Raw genomic sequence first — 21280 nt, 5'->3', positions numbered from 1 at the left:
TTATTGACTGTGATACGATGTTACACCCAGCATGCTGTATTTTCACAGTGTCTATGTTCTTCCCTTTTCTTTCCTCACTGCTGTTTTCTTTTTAAAAATAAAAAGTTTTAAGCAAATCCCCGTGAATACTACTCTTTATTTGGAGAGTTCATTTAAAGCGTTCTTATTTGCATCTGTGTTTTGGCTTTAACACACGTTGATGTTTTTCCCCACACGTTTTCACATTGAGGGTATGTCATTTTATGTATTTTATGTATTGGGATTTATAAAGAAGTCAGAACCTACAAGTTTGGTATGACAAATACTGTGAATACTTTTATAGGATGGGTTAATACTTGCTGAAAAATGTATCATTCTTATTCACTTTTTTCTATTTAGAGGTTTGAAAACAAAAAAAAAAATGTTGCCAAAAATGATTATTACCAAAATAGTTTATTGGAATCTATTGCATAAACAGAAAACAATTCAAATTTATGATGGGGAAACAAAGGACATTTATCACGTCAAAATATCAACATGCTCTTAAAAATCTAAAACTATTCTAAACATGGTATGCGCAACACAGCAAAAGCATATTTGACATCTTGTGTGCTGCAGGATATTAGGCTTACTATAAACAGCTTCAATGGTTTAGCAGATTTCCCCACAGTGAAATTTTACTGTTGTGAAAACCGTAACACCACCAAGGGAAAAATCCATCAAATAACTGGCCCCCTGAGGATGAAAGCCTGTTGCAACATGACTTTAAAGCTTACCTCTTAAAACGCACCAACAAAAGAGACAGGCGCCTTCCACTCACACTACTCAGTCTCTTCTTTACATGTTTTCTTTCCTGGAAAATCATAAACATCTGTCAGTAGAGAGAGTGGAAGTGTTAAAAGCTGATTTGAAACACTTTATTATTTACCCAAAGTGGTTCCTCTTCTTTTTAGGGATTTGTTATTGAATGAAACAATAAAAAAAGAAAAGCAGAGTGTAAAAATTGGTAATCCAACCCTCTACCCCAGATTTCCCCCCCGAGCAAACAAACAGGTAGCATATTCCTGTTAAACATATATATTTACATTATTTCAACTGTGACACTGAGAAATATTGTTCAAAATTATAGACACAATGAACAACAAATGGAAGAAATATTAGCTTGAGAGCCTTTTTACACATAAGGATATAAAATTAAAATGTATTATGATAATTTGATGTCCCACTTAGCATCCTGAACGACAAATCTCTTTCTGAAAACATGCATCAAAAAAGACAAATAATGATAATTACATACTATTGCCCCTCTGTGGAGCAAAGCAGAGTTTAATTACTATGGTGAATTACAAGTACTCCTGTTGGAACAGACAATAATATCTTCCTCACCTCATTAAACTCACAAAATAATCTGAGTGTGGCAGCACAGAAGGGCTTTGAAGAACTAAAGAAGTGATTGTTATCTATCAGAGGAACTCATTATCTCAGCAGATTTCAGTCAAGACTGTCTGGGATGAAGTTTGACAGATTACACAGTAAATCTTAACGTATCTGATCTGAAACAAAAGAGAAAAGGGGGGGGAGGGGAGTATGAAGACTTCCAAAGCTAAATAAAAAATATATATATATTTTTAAAAACCACAAAGGTTTCTTTAACTACAGGGGAAAACAAACTCCTCAGATGTTGACTATTTGTGCTAAACAAGTGTTTTCATGGAAAAAGCTGGAAATACACATGGATTATCAATGAATGTTACTTCAAGAGACCAGCCCTTTGAACAGTGGATTATAAATACGGTAACTTCCACTAAATACAAGACCCAGTAGTTTTACATTTTATGCTTTACTTACTATTTTGGGATTTGTTTCTACGAGTATTTTATTCCTTTCACTAAGAAAGGCTGGCTCTGGTTTTAGTTCAGGTTTGGGCTTAGACAGACATGTCTCATGATTTTTTAAGGGCTTGTAAACAGTTAACACCAGTTTCCACAGTCCAGACCGATTTCTTTTTAAATATTGTCCATGTGCAGCAATTTGTGTGAAATAAAGTTAGCGACATTTCATTATAACCCCACTGCCTGTGAAAATGTGGTAATTGTTCTGATTCTGTCTTATGGATACTTTTGAAAACATTGACTAGAACATCCTAATGAGGAAATCTCGAGTGCATTAAAGACTGCGTTAGATTTGTTTGTACATTATAAAGAAAGTTGACTTCAGTTTTTATTTCTGAGTCAGTCTGTAATGTCCCCGTTTTCTATATGGCATCCCCCTCTTCCTACTTTCTCCATATTTTTTCTTAGGGCAATAAAGAAGAGCATGTTTGCTAAGCAAACCTGCACAGCATGTAATTAACAATAACAAGGGCCTCAGCCCCACATACCATCTTTTTTTTTTTTTTTTTTTTTTTTTTTAGTTTTGACATGTAAGAATCTTCAAACACACAGCTGTGCATGTTTTAGTGGATGTGATTGGCTATTAGAGGATATAAAGGGCATCCATGGGAGGCATAAAGTAGACTTCATTCCCCACTGAGGAGGCACGTGTTCAAGTTTTTGCAGTTCCAAAGAAAAAAAAAAGGTGAGTTGAATTTTTATCACTGAGCTCATTGTTGACTCTTGCAGTTCTGAATTACACAGCAAATGATCTTCTATCAAGCTATTTCTTGAACATGTTATGATTCCACTGTTTTCGTTTAAAGTCAATGAAACAGGAATTGTTCTATATTCTTTCCTACATTTTTCTTTAACAGTCATCACAATGAAGCAGGTTTTAATCTTGCTGTGCCTTCTGGTCTCCGCCTTTGCTGCCCCTGTAAGTCTCGCCAGTCTCACTGTTTGATATATTTAACTTTTAAAGACTGTTGTTCTTCCAGACTAATTAATGTCTGTTCACATCCCTGCATCAAACTGTAGGCACCAGGCAGTGAGAGTAGTGAGGTAAGAGGATTCCTCTCCTCCTTTTCGGTTCAGTTTTGGGTCCGACTGCTTTGGCTTGTCGTCAGCTAAACAGCATGATGGGTGTCTGAGAGGGAGGAATAATTGGCTTTGTTGTAGCTCACGTCTGGAGATGTCTGGTATTTTTGTATGCTTTCGGCAGGCTGCAGCACACGCTAATGAGGCCCTGAGGTTGATGGAGATGTACAGGCTGTACCAGCAGCAGGTGGGGGAGGAAGGGAAGACTTATTGACATCCTATCCAAATAAATATCAGTGGTTTTGCTAATTTGCTTAGATAATGTGGCATTAAGCATCAACTTCAAGTGTGAATCTGTTTTTTTTTTTTTTTTTTTTGTTTTTTTTTTTGCAGGGGCTTGCAAACCCCTTCCTTCCAAGTGCCGATGCCCCTGTAAGCTCACTCATATGAAAACGTTGCATAAACTAACAGATAATAAACTGATGATTAATAAACTTTTTAAAATTATTTTCTCATTCTTTGGAAAGGCTAATTCTGTTGTTGCACCTGCGGTGAGTATGATGACAGCATTACACCGTTTATATGCCAAGACTTTCCATTTGAAGAGAGAAAACAACATCTATTTCAGGTGGTTGCTTACCAAGCCCAGCTGGCTCCCGCCCCTGCGGAGGACGACTCAGACGAGGAAACCGAGGTGCGGTTCTAGACTAAGCTTTAAGCCAAATATTTTGTGTTTTTTAAGCGGGTTTCAACAGTCACCGTGTTCGACATTTTGCTGACTTTACTTTTGTGTGTTTGTCAGTTGACGGTTTGTGCTTTGAATGGAGACAAATCACAGGTGTAGCTTATACTGTGTTTTTCTCCAATTAGCCTCAAAGTGGGACAGTGAGTCGATATAAACATCCTAAAACTTAAATAGCTAAACAATTCAGTAATTTCATATCCAACCAAGTCTAAAAACTTCTAGGAGTAGATACATTTCCATGTGCACTTTACCTGACTTTCTGACTTAATGGGTGCCAACTTCATTTAGAATAATTTCAACATCTAATGCACATCCCAACATTTTTTAACATTCCCTCTTGCATTAATTTTCCTTTGCTCATTAAGTATTCCCCATATTTACTAAATATGGTGTGGCCTTCACACTGTTGTTTATTGTTTTTTTTTTGTTTGTTTTTTTTACTTTTTCTGTTAGGATGGGAACCCCGCTCCTAGAGTTGCAGTCGCCGGTGCTCCTGCTGCTCCTCTGAACTCTGACGAAGAGGAGGAAGCTGAGGAGACGGAGGTAGCTGAGGTTGAGCCGACTGTGGTGGACACGGCACCTGCGGACCCCACAGCAGCTGCTGAGCCTGAAATGGTTGACATCCCTCCAGATGCTGCTCCAGTTGATGGTGTTGTTGTTGTTGCCGTGCCCCCTGTTGACATTGTTCCTGTGGACACAGCTGCCGAGCTGCCTGTCGATGTGGCCGGCCCCGTCGCTACTGATGTTCCCGTTGCTGATGTTGCTGCAGCCACAGCGGCTGCTGAGGTTCTTGCAACACTGTAATTATCCACCTCTCCCTTGCCACTGAAGGTGTATTGTGTGTTTACAGAAAATTGGAGGTTAAAACACCCTTAGCTTACTTTAGTTGTAGGCTTCTTGAATGAACATTGGAAGAAGCCATGATAAAAGATTAAGTATCTTGTCCACATCTAAGCCAAAATCTTGATGTGGATTTTTGTTTTTTTTATCCCGTTTTTACTTTTCTTTCCTCAACGAATTTTTTAATTGGTTTGAAATTTTTCAGCTGTGTTCCATTGAGTGAGTGACAAAAGGTCAGACAATGTTTTGTTTTTCGTTTCTGTTATCCACATTTTTTTGTTACAAATTAAAACATATGTTGCTATGTCAGTTTTTTATTTGAGACATAATGTTATCTTTTCAGACTGAGTACAATTGTAACTGGCAATTTTGATTTGGAATAAAAAAAATCCAATGTGGAGTTCCTCAAGGTTTAATTCTGGGTGATTTTTATTCATATGAGAGAGAATCTGTACACTCCTCCATCTCCTACAAGACAAATCCTAAAAAAATCAATATTTCTGTGTCACAACATGACCATGGTTAATATTTTTGTTTTTTTTTTTTTTTTGTTATTTTGATGGTAAGGGCAATAAAAAGGATTTTAAATACAGACATTTTAGCCTAAACAATGATGGTAGCGACTGCTAACTACTAACTCGACAACTGCAGAACTGATATTGACGCCACTCATGTAGAAATAGATCATTGCTAAAGCTGCCGAGTCATGAGGAGCCTTCATAAGGCAAATTATTGTAAGCTCCATGAGGAGAAAAAGTGTGGTATAAAAAGTTACGCAAGCAGCACACATGACCACCGTCTGGAGAGGATTGTGAGGCATAAGACTGTGAAATTTGCAAGGCATGAAGAGCAGTTAGACTCTGTGCTTCGATGCACTTCAGTGACTTGAAATGCCGAACCTCGGCTGATACAATACAAAACCCTTCATTACACGCTCTACACGGGATAAAGGATGTTCCAGATGAGATTCCCACTTACCAACACATTTACAAACTTCATGGGAGATGCAGTTTGGAGAGACAGGCTCTTCCATTTATGGCTTTTGATCAACAGAATGTAAAGACTTGTCAACATGTCTAAAGTACACTGTCCAGGCTGCTCCTTACTTTTCCTTCTTGTGGACATCACAAAAGTAGATTTGGAAATAAATAGATGTCACACAGGTCTTGCATTGCATAAAAAATGCTGAGAACTGGAAAAAAAAAAAAAAAAATATCATTTTTTTTAAAAACCTTTTGTCACGTGTTGTTGCTATGGAGAGAATGTCTGATTTTAGGAAAAACTAGCAGAAGAAATTTAAATTGGTTTGGTCTCCAATTACACAGAAGCCATGACAAGCTCAAGTCCTGGCCTGTCAGCCTTTGTCACATGTTTTTCTTTCTCTCAAAACCCATTTTCCTTTCTTACCACTGTCAAAGAAAAGGCCATGAAAGCCACAAAATGTTTCTAAAAACCTGAACAAAACAAACAAAAATTAAGCATTTGAAATTTCTCTGTGTGAAAGTACTACGGAAATAAATTTGACCTCATTCGTCTATGATAATTTGCAAGCCTAAAATCTCTTACTGTGTTAAACTGTAAGAGAAATAAAGTTCAAATGACCTCCTCAGTTTTCTGATTTAAATACAATATTTACTGAGAATAAGCCGCAAGAATCAGACCTGCCAGCAGGGTGAGACACTCTACCACAGGAAGGCCACCAGCTTTCTGCGCTGCCAGAGGTCAGCTTCAACTTTACTCCACCATTCTTATGCATTTAAAGGGGGCAGATCTATCTGATCTGAAATCTGTTCTGCTGGTGCCGGTCTAATAGGATCAGGGCAGGATATGTCTGAGAATGCTGACCAAGCAGCAGGGGTGTGTGTGTGTGTGTGTGTGAGCTCACTGCAAGACTAAATCCTATGCTATTTCACAAATGGCAGGAACATTACAGATATTTGCAAATTATAAAAATGAGAACTTGACTGACACAGAAATGGCTTAGTTATCATCCAGTCATCTAAATTTATTTCCTCAAAGCTTGATTGTCAAGTGAACAAACTAAGATGGCGTCTTTCCTTTTCTCAGCTAACTCTAATCCCCAAATCCTTGTGAGGGTCACTCAGACTCAGTGACAGTCGTTCAGACTCAAACTCAGAGGTATTAGTTTTTAGCTATGTCTTGACACTAATAATAGTATCATTACATGACTTATCATTATTATTTTAGCGTTAAAAGGAAGTTACAAAAGGATTAAGAGAAATGGACTTGATAAATTAAGGACTGGAAAAGGTAAGACCAGCTATATTTGACTACATGCTAAATTATTATGGACGACATTAAATGAAACATTTTAGTACTATGAATCTAGACTGCTCTGGCACAGTATTAATGATTTGTATTTTCTGTTTTGTTTAACTTTATTTTTTTGTGGCCAAACACAAAATTGAGTCAGATGAGGTTTTACTGAAATATTGAAGATAGTCATGCACTGTCAGATTCACGACCAATTTATCATCACAAACACTGGAAAAGAGTAAAATGATGCAGACAAAACAATGAGCATGCAAATTCTCTGTTTTGTGTTGGGTATTATTTATGAGTATAGATGCAATCTTGTAATTTGAAGTTCTCTGCTGCATGAGTTTGTGGAGGAAACCCATTCTGCTGCTTTTTGCTGCTTAATAAATGTGTTATTAAAAATCCAACAGCAAAACAAGATACAGAGAAGAGTTTGACTGATAAGTGTCTGTGGTTTAAATTACTTTTAGAGAAATCTGAAAACCTGTCAGTCGATGCTTCCAAGATAGAAGAATGCTTTATTTTGGTAACCTGATTTCCAAACACATGAATTCATAATTACAGGGTTATGTAAAAAAAATAAAACAAAATATCAGTGTGGTGCAATCGTGTTATTTTTCCTTTTCTCTTCAAACACCAGCTTGGTGTTTCCATTGTTTGATTGTATTTCACATACTGCTCCTTTGAAGTGCACTGCTTTAAAAGGGAATTAAATTAAAGCCTCTTGAGGATTTTCACATTTTGTTATGTTACAACCGCAAATCTTAATGTACATCAGGTTTCTAAAAAGCATATTTCCTTCTATGCACGCAAAACTAGGTTGAGACTCCTTTTATGAATTACCGCATGAAGGCAGAGTGGCGTGGAGGTGAGCCGACTGTGGTTCTGCTGAGACGTAATGGAGGTCCAGGTTGCTTTGATAGTTGTCTTCAGGTCATCTGCGTTGTTTGGTCAGGTGTTGTCTCTCATCTTCCTCTTGGAAAAGCTCCAGATCTGGCCCATCTGCTCGTCATTCAAGCACAGAAACACAGTTATCACTGAACTAGTTTTTGATATGTCTGGCACTATAGGCAAGTCCTTCTGGAAAATGAAATCAGAATCTCAGTAAAGCTCGACACCAGAAGAGGCATAGCGTACTCTAACATTTCCTGCTACGAGGCTGCACTGGTTGTGTGGGGACCACTGTGGACCCCACACAAATCATGAGTGGCTGTGGAAACTTCCCACCGGACTTCAAGCAACATGGATTCTGTGTCTCTCCTCTTCCTACAGACTCTGGGATCGAGATTTCCAGATGAAATGCTCATTTTCACGAAAAAAATAAAATAAAATAGACACATAAAAGACAGATCTCCCACTTAAGTTGTTGATTTTTACAACTCCTCCTCAACCCTGTGTTGCTCCTTCTGTTAAATGTTGTATAAACACTTTAACGTTTAAGGTTAAAATTTAAAAAAAAAAAAAAAAAAAAAAAAAAAACTTCGCTGGGTCAAAGTCACTGTGATGTTAAGACAAAGCTTTGAGAGAAGCTTTAAGCAAACATTAAGATTAACGTAGTATCTATTAAAAGTAGATGGAAGTATTATTTATCAGTCTACAGAGGCTGACTTTTATTCTCCCCTATAGTTTTCCTTTAAGAACTTGCAGCTGTTAAATTTAATTTGTTCTTTCCTCTGCCACTGGCGCAAATGTAAGACATGCCATTTTGGATCCCTTCATCCTGAGTACGTAATCTCAAATCCAACACTTTCTGGGTAGTGTTACATTTTCACCCTGCTTCAGTTTCAAGCCATGTAGAACAACTTGTGAGGCTTTTTCTACTCTTAACACTGAAAAGTCCATTAGCCAGTAATAACATGATAAGTTTGAATTAAGTCATCATTAATCTATGTCTGTCTTTTGTTTGAGCTTTGCAGGACAGATCAAACATTTGCTACAACAACCATGTCCACCAATGCAATGTCAGGTCACACAGCTTGCAAACTTACCACAGACAGTGAAGAGCAAAGTGAGGATGACCTGTAAGTCGTACTTCAAGTACTTTACCACTCAAAGGCAGACCTGTGTTGAGTCAAATGCACAGTTCATAAGAATGAAACAAGACAAGAGATTTGCCCAATGTGTAACATGCTGTGTTTCTTTCAGAAGTGCGCCTCAATCAAATCGTCTGGCCAACATGAATAACAGCAACAATAATGAAGAGTAGGTACAATTTGAAGTTCTGAAAATATATGGGAGCCTTTTCTTTGATTAGCCATGTGGGCTCAGTTAGCCTGTTAAATGTCTCATTTTTTTCACCAGGGAAAAAAAGAAAAAGGAGAAGAAAGACAAGAAGGAGAAGAAAGACAAGAAAGACAAGAAGGAGAAGAAAGAGTAATTATTTTACATTAGAAAATCTTGACAAATGTTACAAACCTCTGAAGAAAACTTCATGGTCTTTGTCCATTGCACTGAATCTTACAGGAAAAAGAAAAAGGAGAAGGAAGAAAAAGATGCAAAAGAAAAGGAACAAGAAAGAGAAAAGGAGAAAGAAAAGGAAAAAGAAAAGGAGAAGGAGAAAGAGAAAGAAAAGGAGAAAGAAAAGGAAAAAGCAAAGGAAAAGGACAAAGACAAGTAGGTTCATAATTTAGAAGATTATCTGGAAATAATTGCCATGTTCGTTCAGGAGGATGATTTCTTCTTTCTTTCTGCTCGTTCACAGGCCCAAGGAAATATTCGTCATTAATCCTGCAGGGAATTTGTATTACAACTGGCTTTTCATCATTGCAATGCCAGTCATGTATAATTGGACGATGATTATAGCCAGGTAAATTAGCTAACTAGCTAATCCACTGCTACATTGTCCTTTCTTGCCAGGTGTTTATTCAATGGCACTTTCTAACTTTTGCATAAAATGAGGCCAAGTCATTTCAAGGTCGTTTCTCAAATTCTAGATTTAGTTAGGATTTAGAGCAGTCAAGAAAGTCACAATCTCTGTTCTGTTAGATGATAAGGGGATGAACAATTATTTATTACTATTTTCCAACAGGGCATGCTTTGAGGAGCTGCAACAGGACTACATTCTCTACTGGATTTTGTTGGACTACAGCTGTGATCTAATTTACCTGGCGGATATGTTCGTCAGAACCAGAACAGGTGAAAACAAACTTGGGTTTTCTCATCTATCAAAAAAAAAAACTAAATAAAAATCACCAAATTAGAAAAAAAAAGTTTGCCAAAAAGATTTTAAAATGTCACATTTAAAATAATGAAGATAATGTGTTCTATGCTTCCCCTCTTCACACTGAGTATAAAGGCATCCTCTTCCTTCATTGTTCATCCATCCGCTGCTTTGTTTACTGTGGTGGCTGGGGGGCTAGTGCCTATTTCCAGCAGTCAATGGATGGGAGTTTGGCACATTGCTTGGTGGCTGCAGGTTCACTTCAACTCCTTGTTGCCTTGTTCCATTTAGAAAACACAAAAAGTCCCGATTCGGAGTCTTCTATGAAATAAGCTCCTGTCTTGGTATTGTCTTGACTTGTCAAGCTGTCCACAGTTTATCCCGAGTCCCACCCATTGACTACTAGAATAGGCTTATGCCCCTGATGAAGATGAACACAATTAATCTGGTTCAGACAGCAGATGGATAAAGAAGGGAACACAGTAGTGTCTTTATGTGTCCTTGACACAAACTGTTTAAACCTGAGGTTGGCAGTGAACAGTGCCAGATGCAAACTCGACTTCTGTGCTGTAAAACAAGTAACCAAAATATAAATTTGGTGTACATAAACTTTACAATTAAAACTGACGCTGCTTCTGTATTGCATCTCCTCCTTTGCAGGGTATCTTGAGCAAGGCCTGATGGTGAAAGATATGAAGTTGCTTCGAGATAACTACGTCAAGAGCTTCCAGTTTCGTCTCGATGTTCTCTCCATGCTGCCGACAGACGTACTTTATTTCGTCTTTGGCCTTCACTACCCCGAGATCCGCATCAACAAGCTGCTGAGAATCGGCCGAATGATGGAGTTCTTCACGAGGACGGAGACTAAAACCAATTATCCAAACATCTTCCGCATTGGGAACCTAATCATGTACATTCTCATTATCATCCACTGGAATGCATGCTTCTACTTTTCATTCTCCAAGTCGATTGGCTTTGGCGCTGATGACTGGGTCTACCCAGCCCTCGACGATCCAGAGGAGCCTGAGTTTGGGCAGCCTATGAGAAAATATGCATTCAGCCTTTACTGGTCCACGCTGACTCTGACCACCATTGGCGAAACTCCACCACCTGCTCTTGACTCAGAGTTTATCTTTCATGTGGTCGACTTCTTAGTTGGAGTCTTGATCTTTGCTACCATTGTGGGAAACATTGCCACCATGATTTCCAATATGAATGCTGCACAGGCCCAGTTTCAGTCCCGCATCGACAACATCAAACAATACATGCAGGTGAACATCGTACTGAAGTCTGAATGAGAAGCTTCAATTATTGAATTATCTGAAGGGATGTTAATGATATACTCCTTTGTATCTCACTCATAGGTTCGAAAAGTCAGCAAAGAACTTGAGCTACGAGTTATAAAGTGGTTTGACTACCTGTGGAATAACGGCAAGGCACAAGATGAGAGGGAGGTGCTGAGATATCTTCCTGACAAGCTACGAGCGGAAATAGCCATCCAAGTTCACATGGACACCTTGAAGAAAGTTCGGATTTTTGCGGACTGTGAGGCAGGCCTCCTGATCCAACTCGTGCTCAAACTCCGTCCGCAGGTCTTTAGTCCAGGAGACTACATTTGCAAAAAGGGCGACATTGGTCGTGAGATGTACATCATAAAAGATGGAAAACTAGCAGTTGTTGCCGACGATGGAGTCACACAGTTTGTAGTGCTGGGAAGTGGTAGCTATTTTGGTGAAATTAGTATCCTTAATATTAAAGGCAGTAAAGCAGGCAACAGGCGAACTGCTAACATTAGAAGCATTGGCTACTCTGACCTCTTTTGTCTTTCCAAAGACGACCTGATGGAGTCACTGATCGAATATCCAGATGCCAAAGCCATGTTAGAGGAGAAAGGCCGGCAGATCCTGATGAAAGATGGTCTCATAGACTTGGACCCCGCCAACATTAAGCCTGAAGTTAAGGAGCTGGAGGAGAAAGTCACCAAACTGTACAGCACCATGGAACTGATGCAGGTGAAGCTTAAGAAGATTTTGGGAAATTACAAACATACTGGCAAAGCCCTGAGACAGCGGATTACAGATCTGGAGCGCCTGAGTGGAGAGGAGGTGGAAGAAGAAGAGGAGGAGGAAGATGGAGGGAAAATAGAGGCTAAAGAGAAGGAAGAAGAAAAAGAAACTGATGAAAAGGTTGTGGAGGAAAAAGAAGAAAAACCAGAAGAGGAGAAAGGAGTTGATGAAAAAGATGAGGAAGAAGGAGAAGAAAAAACAGAAGACAAAAGTGAGGTAACAAAAACAGATTAGGATAAAGGTGAAGGAGGAAAAGCTGATGAAGTAAACAATGGAGTAGCAAAAGAGGACAAGACAGAAGAGTAAAAGATAAAAATAAAAAAAACATTTGGTGTCTGAAAAACTATTTTTGAAATGATCGCTGTCACTCATCCTGTCAGACTTTCTGGCAAACTCAGAAGGGATGATCAGGAAGGAAGATCGTTAAAACATCAACTCAGATATGTCCATAAAACTAGTTATTGTACAAAATTATATTTTGTCCAACTGTTCAGTTTGTTGTCATTTGTTTTTCAATTTCCAAAGACTTCATGTACACCGAGTCTGGAAAGACCTTCTGCTATTTGCAGCACAGCAGCATTAGCTGCCGTCCTTATAAGTGCTGTGAGCGTAAATGTTGTTGGACCAGAAGAATATGAATCATGGATCAAATGTTGCAGGTAAGAAACACCCACCTGTACTTGATGGGAGTGAAACTGTATTTTAATGAGCCAAAAGGGCTAAATTTACATTAAATTATTTGACAGATCATTTTATCAAAAGCACTTTACTGCTTAGGAAAAACCATGCAGGCTCAGAGCCGACATTTCTATATCACAAAAACGTGTTGAAAGACAAAGGTCAAAGTCAGTACCAGCACAGAAATCCGAGTGAACTGAAGTTTAGGTATCTTTAAATGTTCCTTCAACATATTTCTCTGTGCTGAAGGTGTTGGGTGGGGACATACAGCATGCCAGTAGCAGTTGACAGTGTTAAGAGAAACACAACATGAGACTGCTTTATGGTAGCTGTAGGAAATGACGGCAGCTTCAGTGGACACAAACGTCCATGACTACTTCCAGTCTGAAACCACTGGTTTCCAGTTGACGGCTACAAATGACTCTTTTTATATGACTAAATGAAAACCACATCTGCTGGTTTAATTCTGCACCACCTCTAGCATCTTCCAGGAGTGAAGACTTTTAATTTCTCCACCTTAAATTAGTCTTTTTGTTTCTAATAAGAGGCATTTATCGTTCGAAGTACATTTCAAACAACAACTGCACGTAGATGCATATTTGTCAGCTGAGACTCCGCTCATGTATGTGACACACGGGTACACACAGAGCACCTTGAGAAAGCCAGAAGCAACTGTGACCAGCTGGGAAAAAAAGAAGTTTAAGAAATGAACACAGAATAATTCAAGGAAATTATATAATTTAGCGGATGCCTTAAGTTTAAGTAAACTGTAGCCCAAAATGTCATACTCATGATTTTTAAGGGGCCCAAATTCAAAGGCTTACCGGAGACAAGCAGTCTTATTAATCAAGTAGCAACGATGTAGTGGTGTAAGAGTTAGGTGAGCTTAGATGAGAGGGAATGTGGAACAGCTGTGGAGAAAGGGAAAACAGGAAGTATGACAGAAGGTGAAAAATAATCACAGATACTCGTATCTGCTAGAGTAGAATGGACCACAATGCACAAAGGACAGACTGCAAGAAATAACTTAAATGGTTTCACAGAGGACTTAACTAATATGGACAGATTGTAATGAATAACAGGGAATTAACTGAATATGGCAAGAGCATGAATACATAATTAGAACCAAATCCAAGAATGATTAATGATTCATTTCCCTAACAAATTAACATTGATACAAAAAATATCATCACTCATCCATTAGCAGGAAATGAGACAAACCCTAAATATCTATGGTAAGTAGCAGGTTTCTTCCAAATGATTAAAATGTGGTGTTTTTTTTTCTTCTTTTTTTCTAACAATTTAATAATGGGTATATTATATATATATTCCAGAATATACAGATATGAACATTGCTATATTTACATTTTCTCAAACATTTTTGTCAGTTCATAAATGCACCACATGAATGTACATCAACACATCTCCTATGAAATCACTTATTCATAAGCTGTCCAGAAAACCTGCGGGAGCGCGTCTCATGCATTGAAAGTCCGCTGCTCTCTGATGCATGTGTAAATAGGAATCTGTTGACAACATCTGCATCTAATTATGTGATTATTCTCTGACGCTCGTGTGAGAACTGTTGTAAACATGGCTTGTACTGACCAGGGAGTCAGTAATGCACCACAACACCAAAGATAAAAAAAAAAAAAAAAAGAATAAAGATTTTATTTGAAACATTCAGCATCAGTCATACAGTTCATTATTTTTTTCCAAGTTAAAAATGCTGATGTTTTGGAGTGAAAAGAGAAATAATTGTGTCACATTTACCCTTTTGTGGTTATCATAGCAGGACTTTATCTTTTCCCAATGTAGTAATATTGAATGTGAACATTTTCTGTATCATGTAGGTGGGTTCTTTCTACAGTAAAATATATTTTTTTTACAAAACTGCTTAAAACCTTTAGCTAATATGGCGGGCAAGGAGATGAAAACCGAGCAGCACTTTATTTTCTGAAGACGCTTCAACTGAACTTAAGCTGAACGTCACAATGGGGAATAATGGGATTCAGGTGAGTTTAAATGGAGCATGGTTGTTGGTGATTGAAGGTCTGGTCAAATTCACTGATTTACAATGATTTTTTTTTCTTTTTTTAACAATCCCTTGCACTTAGAAAGAAGGATCTGAGAAGAGGTCCAACCCCATCTTAGCAAAATATACCTACCAATGTGACTGATGAATGTAATATTTTATAAATTCAACTTTTCTTTTTCATTTTAATTTACACCAAATTACTCTAGTTCATTGTGTGAGCTGCTTGATGCATGCATGTATGTTTATGCATGTTAATGTCCAACTTCTTTAAATCTTCTCATCTAAGGTTTCATAAATAGCTACAAAATCAAAACGTATAAATCCTCTACACTCCGATATTTTCTACACCTCGTTCAACATTACAGCTTTAGTCTCATATTTTTTAAAAATGATAATGGCACACACTTATTTACACCTTTCAACATCCATGTGACGCATAAGAAGGAGATCATCAATTGTTCTTTGTGTCTCTCATCAATAAAGGCTCCATCACACACACAGAGAGAGAGAGAGAGAGACACTATATAGCTTTGACAACATTAAAGCAACCATTTGGTTTAGTCCAGAATAAAACACTCATTAAGGCAGAGTTGTTATCAGTGTGTACACAATCTTTGAAGTGAATCATACAAGCACTGTTGTAATTACAGAGGAGGCACTCAGAAGGATTACTGTTATATTCCTCAGCTGGCACAATTGCAGCAGTTCGTGTGCAGCATATCGGGAAAATCTCCTTCAATTTGCAAGAGTCTAAACATTTTGAAGATGTCTTCAAAATAATCACATTTCATTTGTTTACTCAACTCACATCATGGTGGAAAATCAGCTTATTGTGTTTCAGCACTGAGACTTTAACGTCCTTGAGTCTACGAGGTTGGTTTTACAATAAGCCCCAAAAGCACAGAGATGCTGCAAATACAAAGCAGTGTGACAGAAAAGTTGTGAAAATTTATAGGAAATGAAAAAAACCAGCAAAGAAAGGAGAGAAACAATAACTCTGACTTCTAAATTGTAACTCGTTTTGGTTAACTAATAAAACCGTACGCTGTGTCGTATCCCACTTTCACTGATACTGAAGCAAATGTTTTAGAAAATAAAATCCCCACTAAGTGTTGATCTAAAAACACTTCCGGTCTATCTGCTTGTTTAAATCACTGTGGGTTTACAAACAGCACATCAAGCTGTTCAAGCTTTCCTGCTCCTATTACAATTGATCTTTTTGTTTTCTGTTCTCTAGCACCATTTCTATTGAAGGCACCAAATTAAAAAACTATTAATTAAGGTCTGAATAATAAGACAAACATAAAAGCTCGTTAAATAAGAAAGGAAAACCCGAAACAAGTTGTGTTCATCATCGTTAAAGCTGTTTCTTTTTCATGGACAGCAGTTTCCTTAGGCTGCAAATCAGGCTGAACCTTGTTAGAAATGTGAAATTCAGCTGAACTTGTACATCATGAAAAAAAGACTCTGTTCAACCTTTTCATGTTTTTTTTTTTGTTTGTTTTGTTTTTTTTTTGTCTCCTGAGGTAAGACTCTAACAGCAGCAGGGTACATCTTGTCTTTGGTTTCTGAATGACATGTAAGTGATCAGAGAGCCACCTCTCACTTTCATCTATTAACCCGGCTCTTTTATCAGGCTGTCAGACATTCTGTCTGCTGGCCTTAGCTCTAACTCTTGCACACAACACACATTTCTTTTCTTACTGTGTGATTTTGCTGATCGAATTTATCATCATGTTCCATCAGTTTGACGTTCACCTCATGAACCTGGAAAGCAGTTCTCCTGTTCTCCTTCTGACACAGTCACTAAGTTTCTCCATTTGTCCTTTTTATATCCACACCAGCGTCTTTTAACCCAGCATGTTTATCCCCAGGTACAACTTTTATTCTCATTTCTCTTTTTTTAACCATCACACTTTGCAGCCAACTGTGTCCTCCTGCACAATGACTACAATTGCTATTAAGCCGAAGGACTTAATAGCAATTGAGGGAAACTTCAAAAACTTTTTTTTTTAAAAGCTGCGTTTTGCTTGAGTAAAAACTGGAGGGATTTTTTAGTAAAGCATATTTCACATTTATATTGGAAGCAGAAAATGAAGGCAAGGTTGTTTTGAAATGCAATTCGTAGAAGCACCCAGATTGTCGATTGAGACATCCTTAATTTTTCAAAGGACTTTTTTCAGGTACTGAGTCAAAGAAGCTTTTTCAGGCTTGCTTGAAAACTAGTACAGTCTCCAAAAAGTTCTCATCCCTTGTGTTGGGTTGTTTGTCCATTCTTCATGGGGATCGACTGTGAACAATCCTTTTCAAATTTTCCATCCATCCATTATCTTTACACACTTATCCCTAGGGAGATTGCGAGGTATGCTTGTATCCGGCGGTCAATGGGCGAGAGGTGGTGTACACCCTGGATAGGTCGCCAGTCCATCGTCGTATTTTCCCGGAACACAATAAAACTATTTAGATTTTGTAATTTCACACCTTGAAATTTGTTTCTGTCTTTTTAAGACTCCTTCCCTCAAATCCCCTTCAACATGGCAACAGTGCACCTCCACTATGCTGTTTACAACTGTTCTTTACGTACACCAAATGGCTGATACGGGGACACTAAATGGCACAAAAAGAATCAAAACAACACTCCAGGCATGTTTTAGACGAGGAAATAACATTAAATTGTGATGTGAAGCTCAAAAACGTTATCACATAATATTGCCCCTTTAATTGAAGTCCAGAGGATGTTCAGTGCGTAGGAGATTTTTTGTATCCATACAAATTATGTAGATCGTGACTGATTTGTGATTTGAACAGTTGAAAGAGTAAAACTTTCAAAGAGGGCAAATGCTTTTCATAGGCAGTGTATATTCAGTTTTCGTTAAAAGTTGTGGTGGTTTAAAGAAGATAGTTAAACTTTTAAACTGTCAAGGGTGTGGTTGGTGGTGGTGAGGAGAGACGCTGAGACCCAGGTTATGATGAAAATGGTGATATTTAATGACGGAAGCTCAACAGTCCAATACAGGTAGAGAGTAAGCATGCAGCTAATTACTGGTAGCTCCTGATACACTGATGACTGAAAACTAGAGCTGACGCCGACACAGGACTTAACCAGTTCAACTGTGACGACTAACAGACTGACACTGACAAAGACGTATGTAAGACAAGGACCCGTCAAGAGACAAAGACAACAGGTGGGTTTAAATACACAGGGAGGATAATCAAGAGAACGAGACACACCTGGGAACAATCAATGGGGAAGACGCAGAGACAGAGACTCACAGCGAACAGGATAACAATAAACACAGAAACAACAAAAACTACGGATCATGATATAAACGAGATTAAATGCTACGTGAGTTTTATTGAACAAAATGTGTCACCTGAAATCCACTTCACATGACCCCTTAAAAATCAATAGTGCTTAAGCCAGCTGTGTTACTGCAATGCTTCTAGTAAATATGCTTTAAAGAAAATAAGTTTTATGGCCTAAAGCAAATGCTCTTAAGTGCATTTATTTCACGGTTTGCAGGAAGCCAGTTGTGTGCTCAGTTCTTTTCTGTGCAATTTCCTTAGAGTTTGTGTTTAAATTATTGTTCTGTGCGACTATTTCCTCTGCCATCATCCCATTGATTTTTGTCTGCCAGTCTGCTTTTGATCAATAGTTGCTATAACCTATACAAATTTCCACTTAAACAACTGCAAAATGAAGCTCGCACCTGATATTCTTGAGGAAAAGCATAATTCTCTTATAGCAGTTAACGAATAATTAGGAAATAATTGAGGTCCATTATTCTTCCTTTGGCAAATAAACTGCCATTCCTGGTTGAATTTTTCGTTAATCAAAGCAAATAGCCTCGAGCGCTGACCCGAGTTGTGGCAGAGCACTAAAGCAGAACCGACGAAAGCTGACAACAGGGATGTGACTGAAGTGTCAAATCTACTGCTCTGATAGTCTCGAAAGAAATGTGCTCAGAGAGAAACACCAAAGGCACATTCTGAACTGGGTGCTTGGGAGCTAATTATTTAATTAGAATGAGCTTGTGGGAATCATATCTTTTCCAAGCACTGCACATTAGCAAAGCAATGGCCAGACAAGGAGTGTTTTTGGCAAAAAGCCTCAAACAAATATTTAACTTTGTTGTTTCTGTAAAAAACAAAGGATATGTTTTCTTTTAAAATGATGTTGTTGTTGTTGTTGTTGTTGTTTTGCAACTCTTATGATTGGTTTTATACTATTTGTTCTTCTTTTACAATATATTTATCAATCAATCAATCAAATTTTATTTGTATAACATTTCAGCAGCAAGGCATTTCAAGTTGCTTTACATAATTAACAAACAAAATAAAAACAGCATGTGACATTGAATAAACAGTAAGAAAGAGAAAGAGATTATGGAAAAAGAAAAAAAAAGAAAAGAAAAAGATAAAAAACATACTTTTGTTACGGAATTTAAGCGCCTGTCGTCTCCGGACTCCGCCGTCCGTTTATCACGGGTGTCTTGCCCATGGACACAATGATAGAGGCGGACAGACTGGGAATCAACCCAGTGACCCAAGGTGAACTCCTACTGCCAAATAATGTATCGGAAACAATAAAAACTGTCCCTAATGGCTGGGAGAGAGAGACCAGTAATACACTATTTGCGTCTTAAGCCGTGTTATGCTGATTAACATATTCTGTCTTTGCAGGGGACTGGAAACAGCATGACACATTCTCAGCTTATCAGAGTTACAGCAACATGAACAGACAATGATGGGCTGTCTATGATTGTGCTGTGGCTAACTGTATGATTAGGAAGGTTGCCAAACTTAATAAGTAAGCAAAAGGCAATTCATAGGAGCTCCTGCATTGACAATGCTGAGAAGCGTCCTTTAAATAGCACAGTGTAGAGTTTGTTAAGTGGCCTGCTGCTAAAGTGGCAGCCAAAAATTAAATTAGCTCTTGACAAAATGAAGTTACTGATTAATGCTCACAATCTCCAGTCAGTTTGTATGGACAGTCATGGCTTGGTAGGTTTAGAGTTGTCCCATATTCCTTCCACTTTTTGAGAATGAAAGGCTCAGTTTGGGATATTGTTTTGTAACCTAAATCTGCTTTAAACTTCTTCACACCTTGTGTATTCCTTGGTCTCCATAATGCTGTTTGCTCACTAATGTTCTCTAGCAAACCTTTGAGGACAGAAGCAGAAGAGACGTGTTTCTACTGAGGTTAAATTACACACAGGTGAGCTGTGCTTTATTTAGGGTTTCAAAGTAAGAGGGGTCAACCACAAATGAACAAGATTTTCTATCTAAAGAAAAATTCCTGAAATTACATTGAAGTTTGTGAAAAGTATGAGAAAGCCCAAGGGGTGTTTTAATAACAACATAATAATGTCATTAAATTTTTTTGTGAAAGACCACAGGAAAATATTTCTACAAGTGTTAGTAAGTTAAACTGTTGACCGACTGTGTGATTCAGAGTAACTGAGTCTGCAGCGTGAAAATATAGACTCAGTATTTCTATTAGAGACTTTTTCATTATATAGCCATATTTCACACTTCAGTGAAATAATAGACTTGTCACAAACAGTCCACAAGCACATGTCCCAGACTTCATACAAATAGCAGGGATTCATTTCATCTAAACATATGACTATTTGTTTATTTGTGATATTTATTCTCTGGACTGGTTTATAATTAGCAGTGATTTTCATTAACAAATTCCAGGAATTAAACCCCAAAGTTACAAGTTTCTGTTATGAAATTCAGCTGGAACCTACATCACCTAATACTATTTCTTTCAAGCAGGCCAGATCAGAACATCTGATTTTTTTAATACAGCATCTCTCATTCCGACGTCTGACATGATTCAGTGATTCTTTAAATTAGAGGTATTACAGATTTCGCTTCTGCAACAGAGCCTTCCCGCAGTTGCATTTTACTCCAGCATAATTAGTAATGCTCTGTAGGTGGAAAAAGGTGTGATTTAAACAGAGAAACTAAACCTGTAAAAAGGTGATGTAAGGTATAATTCTAATGGCCCGGATGATTTGTGTAGCTTTCTACTTAGGTAATTTCCACAAAAGCGGACTGTTCCTGCAGCACTGTGTTTTTCAGAAAAAAAATCTAATGTTCTGGCCGATGATAACCCCATGAAATACAAGTCTGTGTTAGATGCAGTCCATTTAAAGTTAAAGATTGTGAAGCAGAAATAAAACTGTTAGAATTTAATAATGCAAAACTGGCATAACAATCTGCAAACTTTTTGGCTGACTAGATTTTAATCAGTATTTCTGAGTGGAAATGATACAAGTTCAACAGCAAAAAGACAAATAAATATATCAGACACATTCAGATTTATATTTAAATCTAGTTTTGACCAAAAAGCCTGTTAAAAATAAGACTGGCACCTCTCAAATGATAAAGAAAAACATGTTTATATTCAATTAAAGAAAGGTATGTCGAAAATATGTACACCCTAATCAGTGGAAAATGTTTGCTGCAATAACAACAATCAAACCCTCCTTGTAATTGCAGTAATTGCAGATGCATATTTCATTTGGTATTCTGCTGATGAAATCCAAGTCTTTCAGGTTGGTCCTTTTA

The 21280-nt window shown here is 37.8% G+C and overlaps 2 protein-coding genes across 2 annotated transcripts; both read left to right on the top strand.

The window, feature by feature from the left end:
• The first annotated feature begins 2489 nt into the window (after positions 1 to 2489).
• enam (enamelin) lies at positions 2490 to 4886 on the top strand. The gene is made up of 8 exons (XM_015036496.1): positions 2490 to 2556; positions 2729 to 2790; positions 2892 to 2915; positions 3076 to 3138; positions 3285 to 3323; positions 3419 to 3442; positions 3520 to 3585; positions 4090 to 4886. Exons 2-8 carry the CDS (start codon positions 2737 to 2739, stop codon positions 4438 to 4440), a joined length of 621 nt encoding a protein of 206 aa, XP_014891982.1. The 5' UTR covers positions 2490 to 2556; positions 2729 to 2736; the 3' UTR covers positions 4441 to 4886.
• A 1466-nt stretch (positions 4887 to 6352) lies between these two features.
• cnga1a (cyclic nucleotide gated channel subunit alpha 1a) lies at positions 6353 to 12475 on the top strand. The gene is made up of 8 exons (XM_015036494.1): positions 6353 to 6747; positions 8673 to 8777; positions 8902 to 8958; positions 9220 to 9369; positions 9458 to 9562; positions 9785 to 9891; positions 10577 to 11187; positions 11281 to 12475. Exons 2-8 carry the CDS (start codon positions 8701 to 8703, stop codon positions 12214 to 12216), a joined length of 2043 nt encoding a protein of 680 aa, XP_014891980.1. The 5' UTR covers positions 6353 to 6747; positions 8673 to 8700; the 3' UTR covers positions 12217 to 12475.
• The last annotated feature ends 8805 nt before the right edge of the window (positions 12476 to 21280 follow it).

The sequence above is a fragment of the Poecilia latipinna genome, unplaced genomic scaffold, assembly GCF_001443285.1.
Source record: "Poecilia latipinna isolate Pla-1442-1.1 unplaced genomic scaffold, P_latipinna-1.0 Scaffold370, whole genome shotgun sequence".
In the NCBI taxonomy this organism is placed as follows: domain Eukaryota; kingdom Metazoa; phylum Chordata; class Actinopteri; order Cyprinodontiformes; family Poeciliidae; genus Poecilia; species Poecilia latipinna.
The sequence above is the reverse complement of the archived record's forward strand: the minus strand, read 5'-3'. Positions and strand labels throughout refer to the sequence as shown.

Excerpts from the sequence above, each read along its gene's own strand:
- enam (XM_015036496.1), top strand. The coding sequence starts at position 2,737 with ATGAAGCAGGTTTTAATCTTGCTGTGCCTTCTGGTCTCCGCCTTTGCT. Across the intron at positions 2,791-2,891 it reads TCTCCGCCTTTGCTGCCCCT|GCACCAGGCAGTGAGAGTAG; the intron begins GTAAGTCTCGCC and ends ATCAAACTGTAG. Across the intron at positions 3,324-3,418 it reads TTCCAAGTGCCGATGCCCCT|GCTAATTCTGTTGTTGCACC; the intron begins GTAAGCTCACTC and ends TTCTTTGGAAAG.
- cnga1a (XM_015036494.1), top strand. The coding sequence starts at position 8,701 with ATGTCCACCAATGCAATGTCAGGTCACACAGCTTGCAAACTTACCACA. Across the intron at positions 8,959-9,219 it reads AACAGCAACAATAATGAAGA|GAAAAAGAAAAAGGAGAAGG; the intron begins GTAGGTACAATT and ends TGAATCTTACAG. Across the intron at positions 9,563-9,784 it reads TGGACGATGATTATAGCCAG|GGCATGCTTTGAGGAGCTGC; the intron begins GTAAATTAGCTA and ends ATTTTCCAACAG.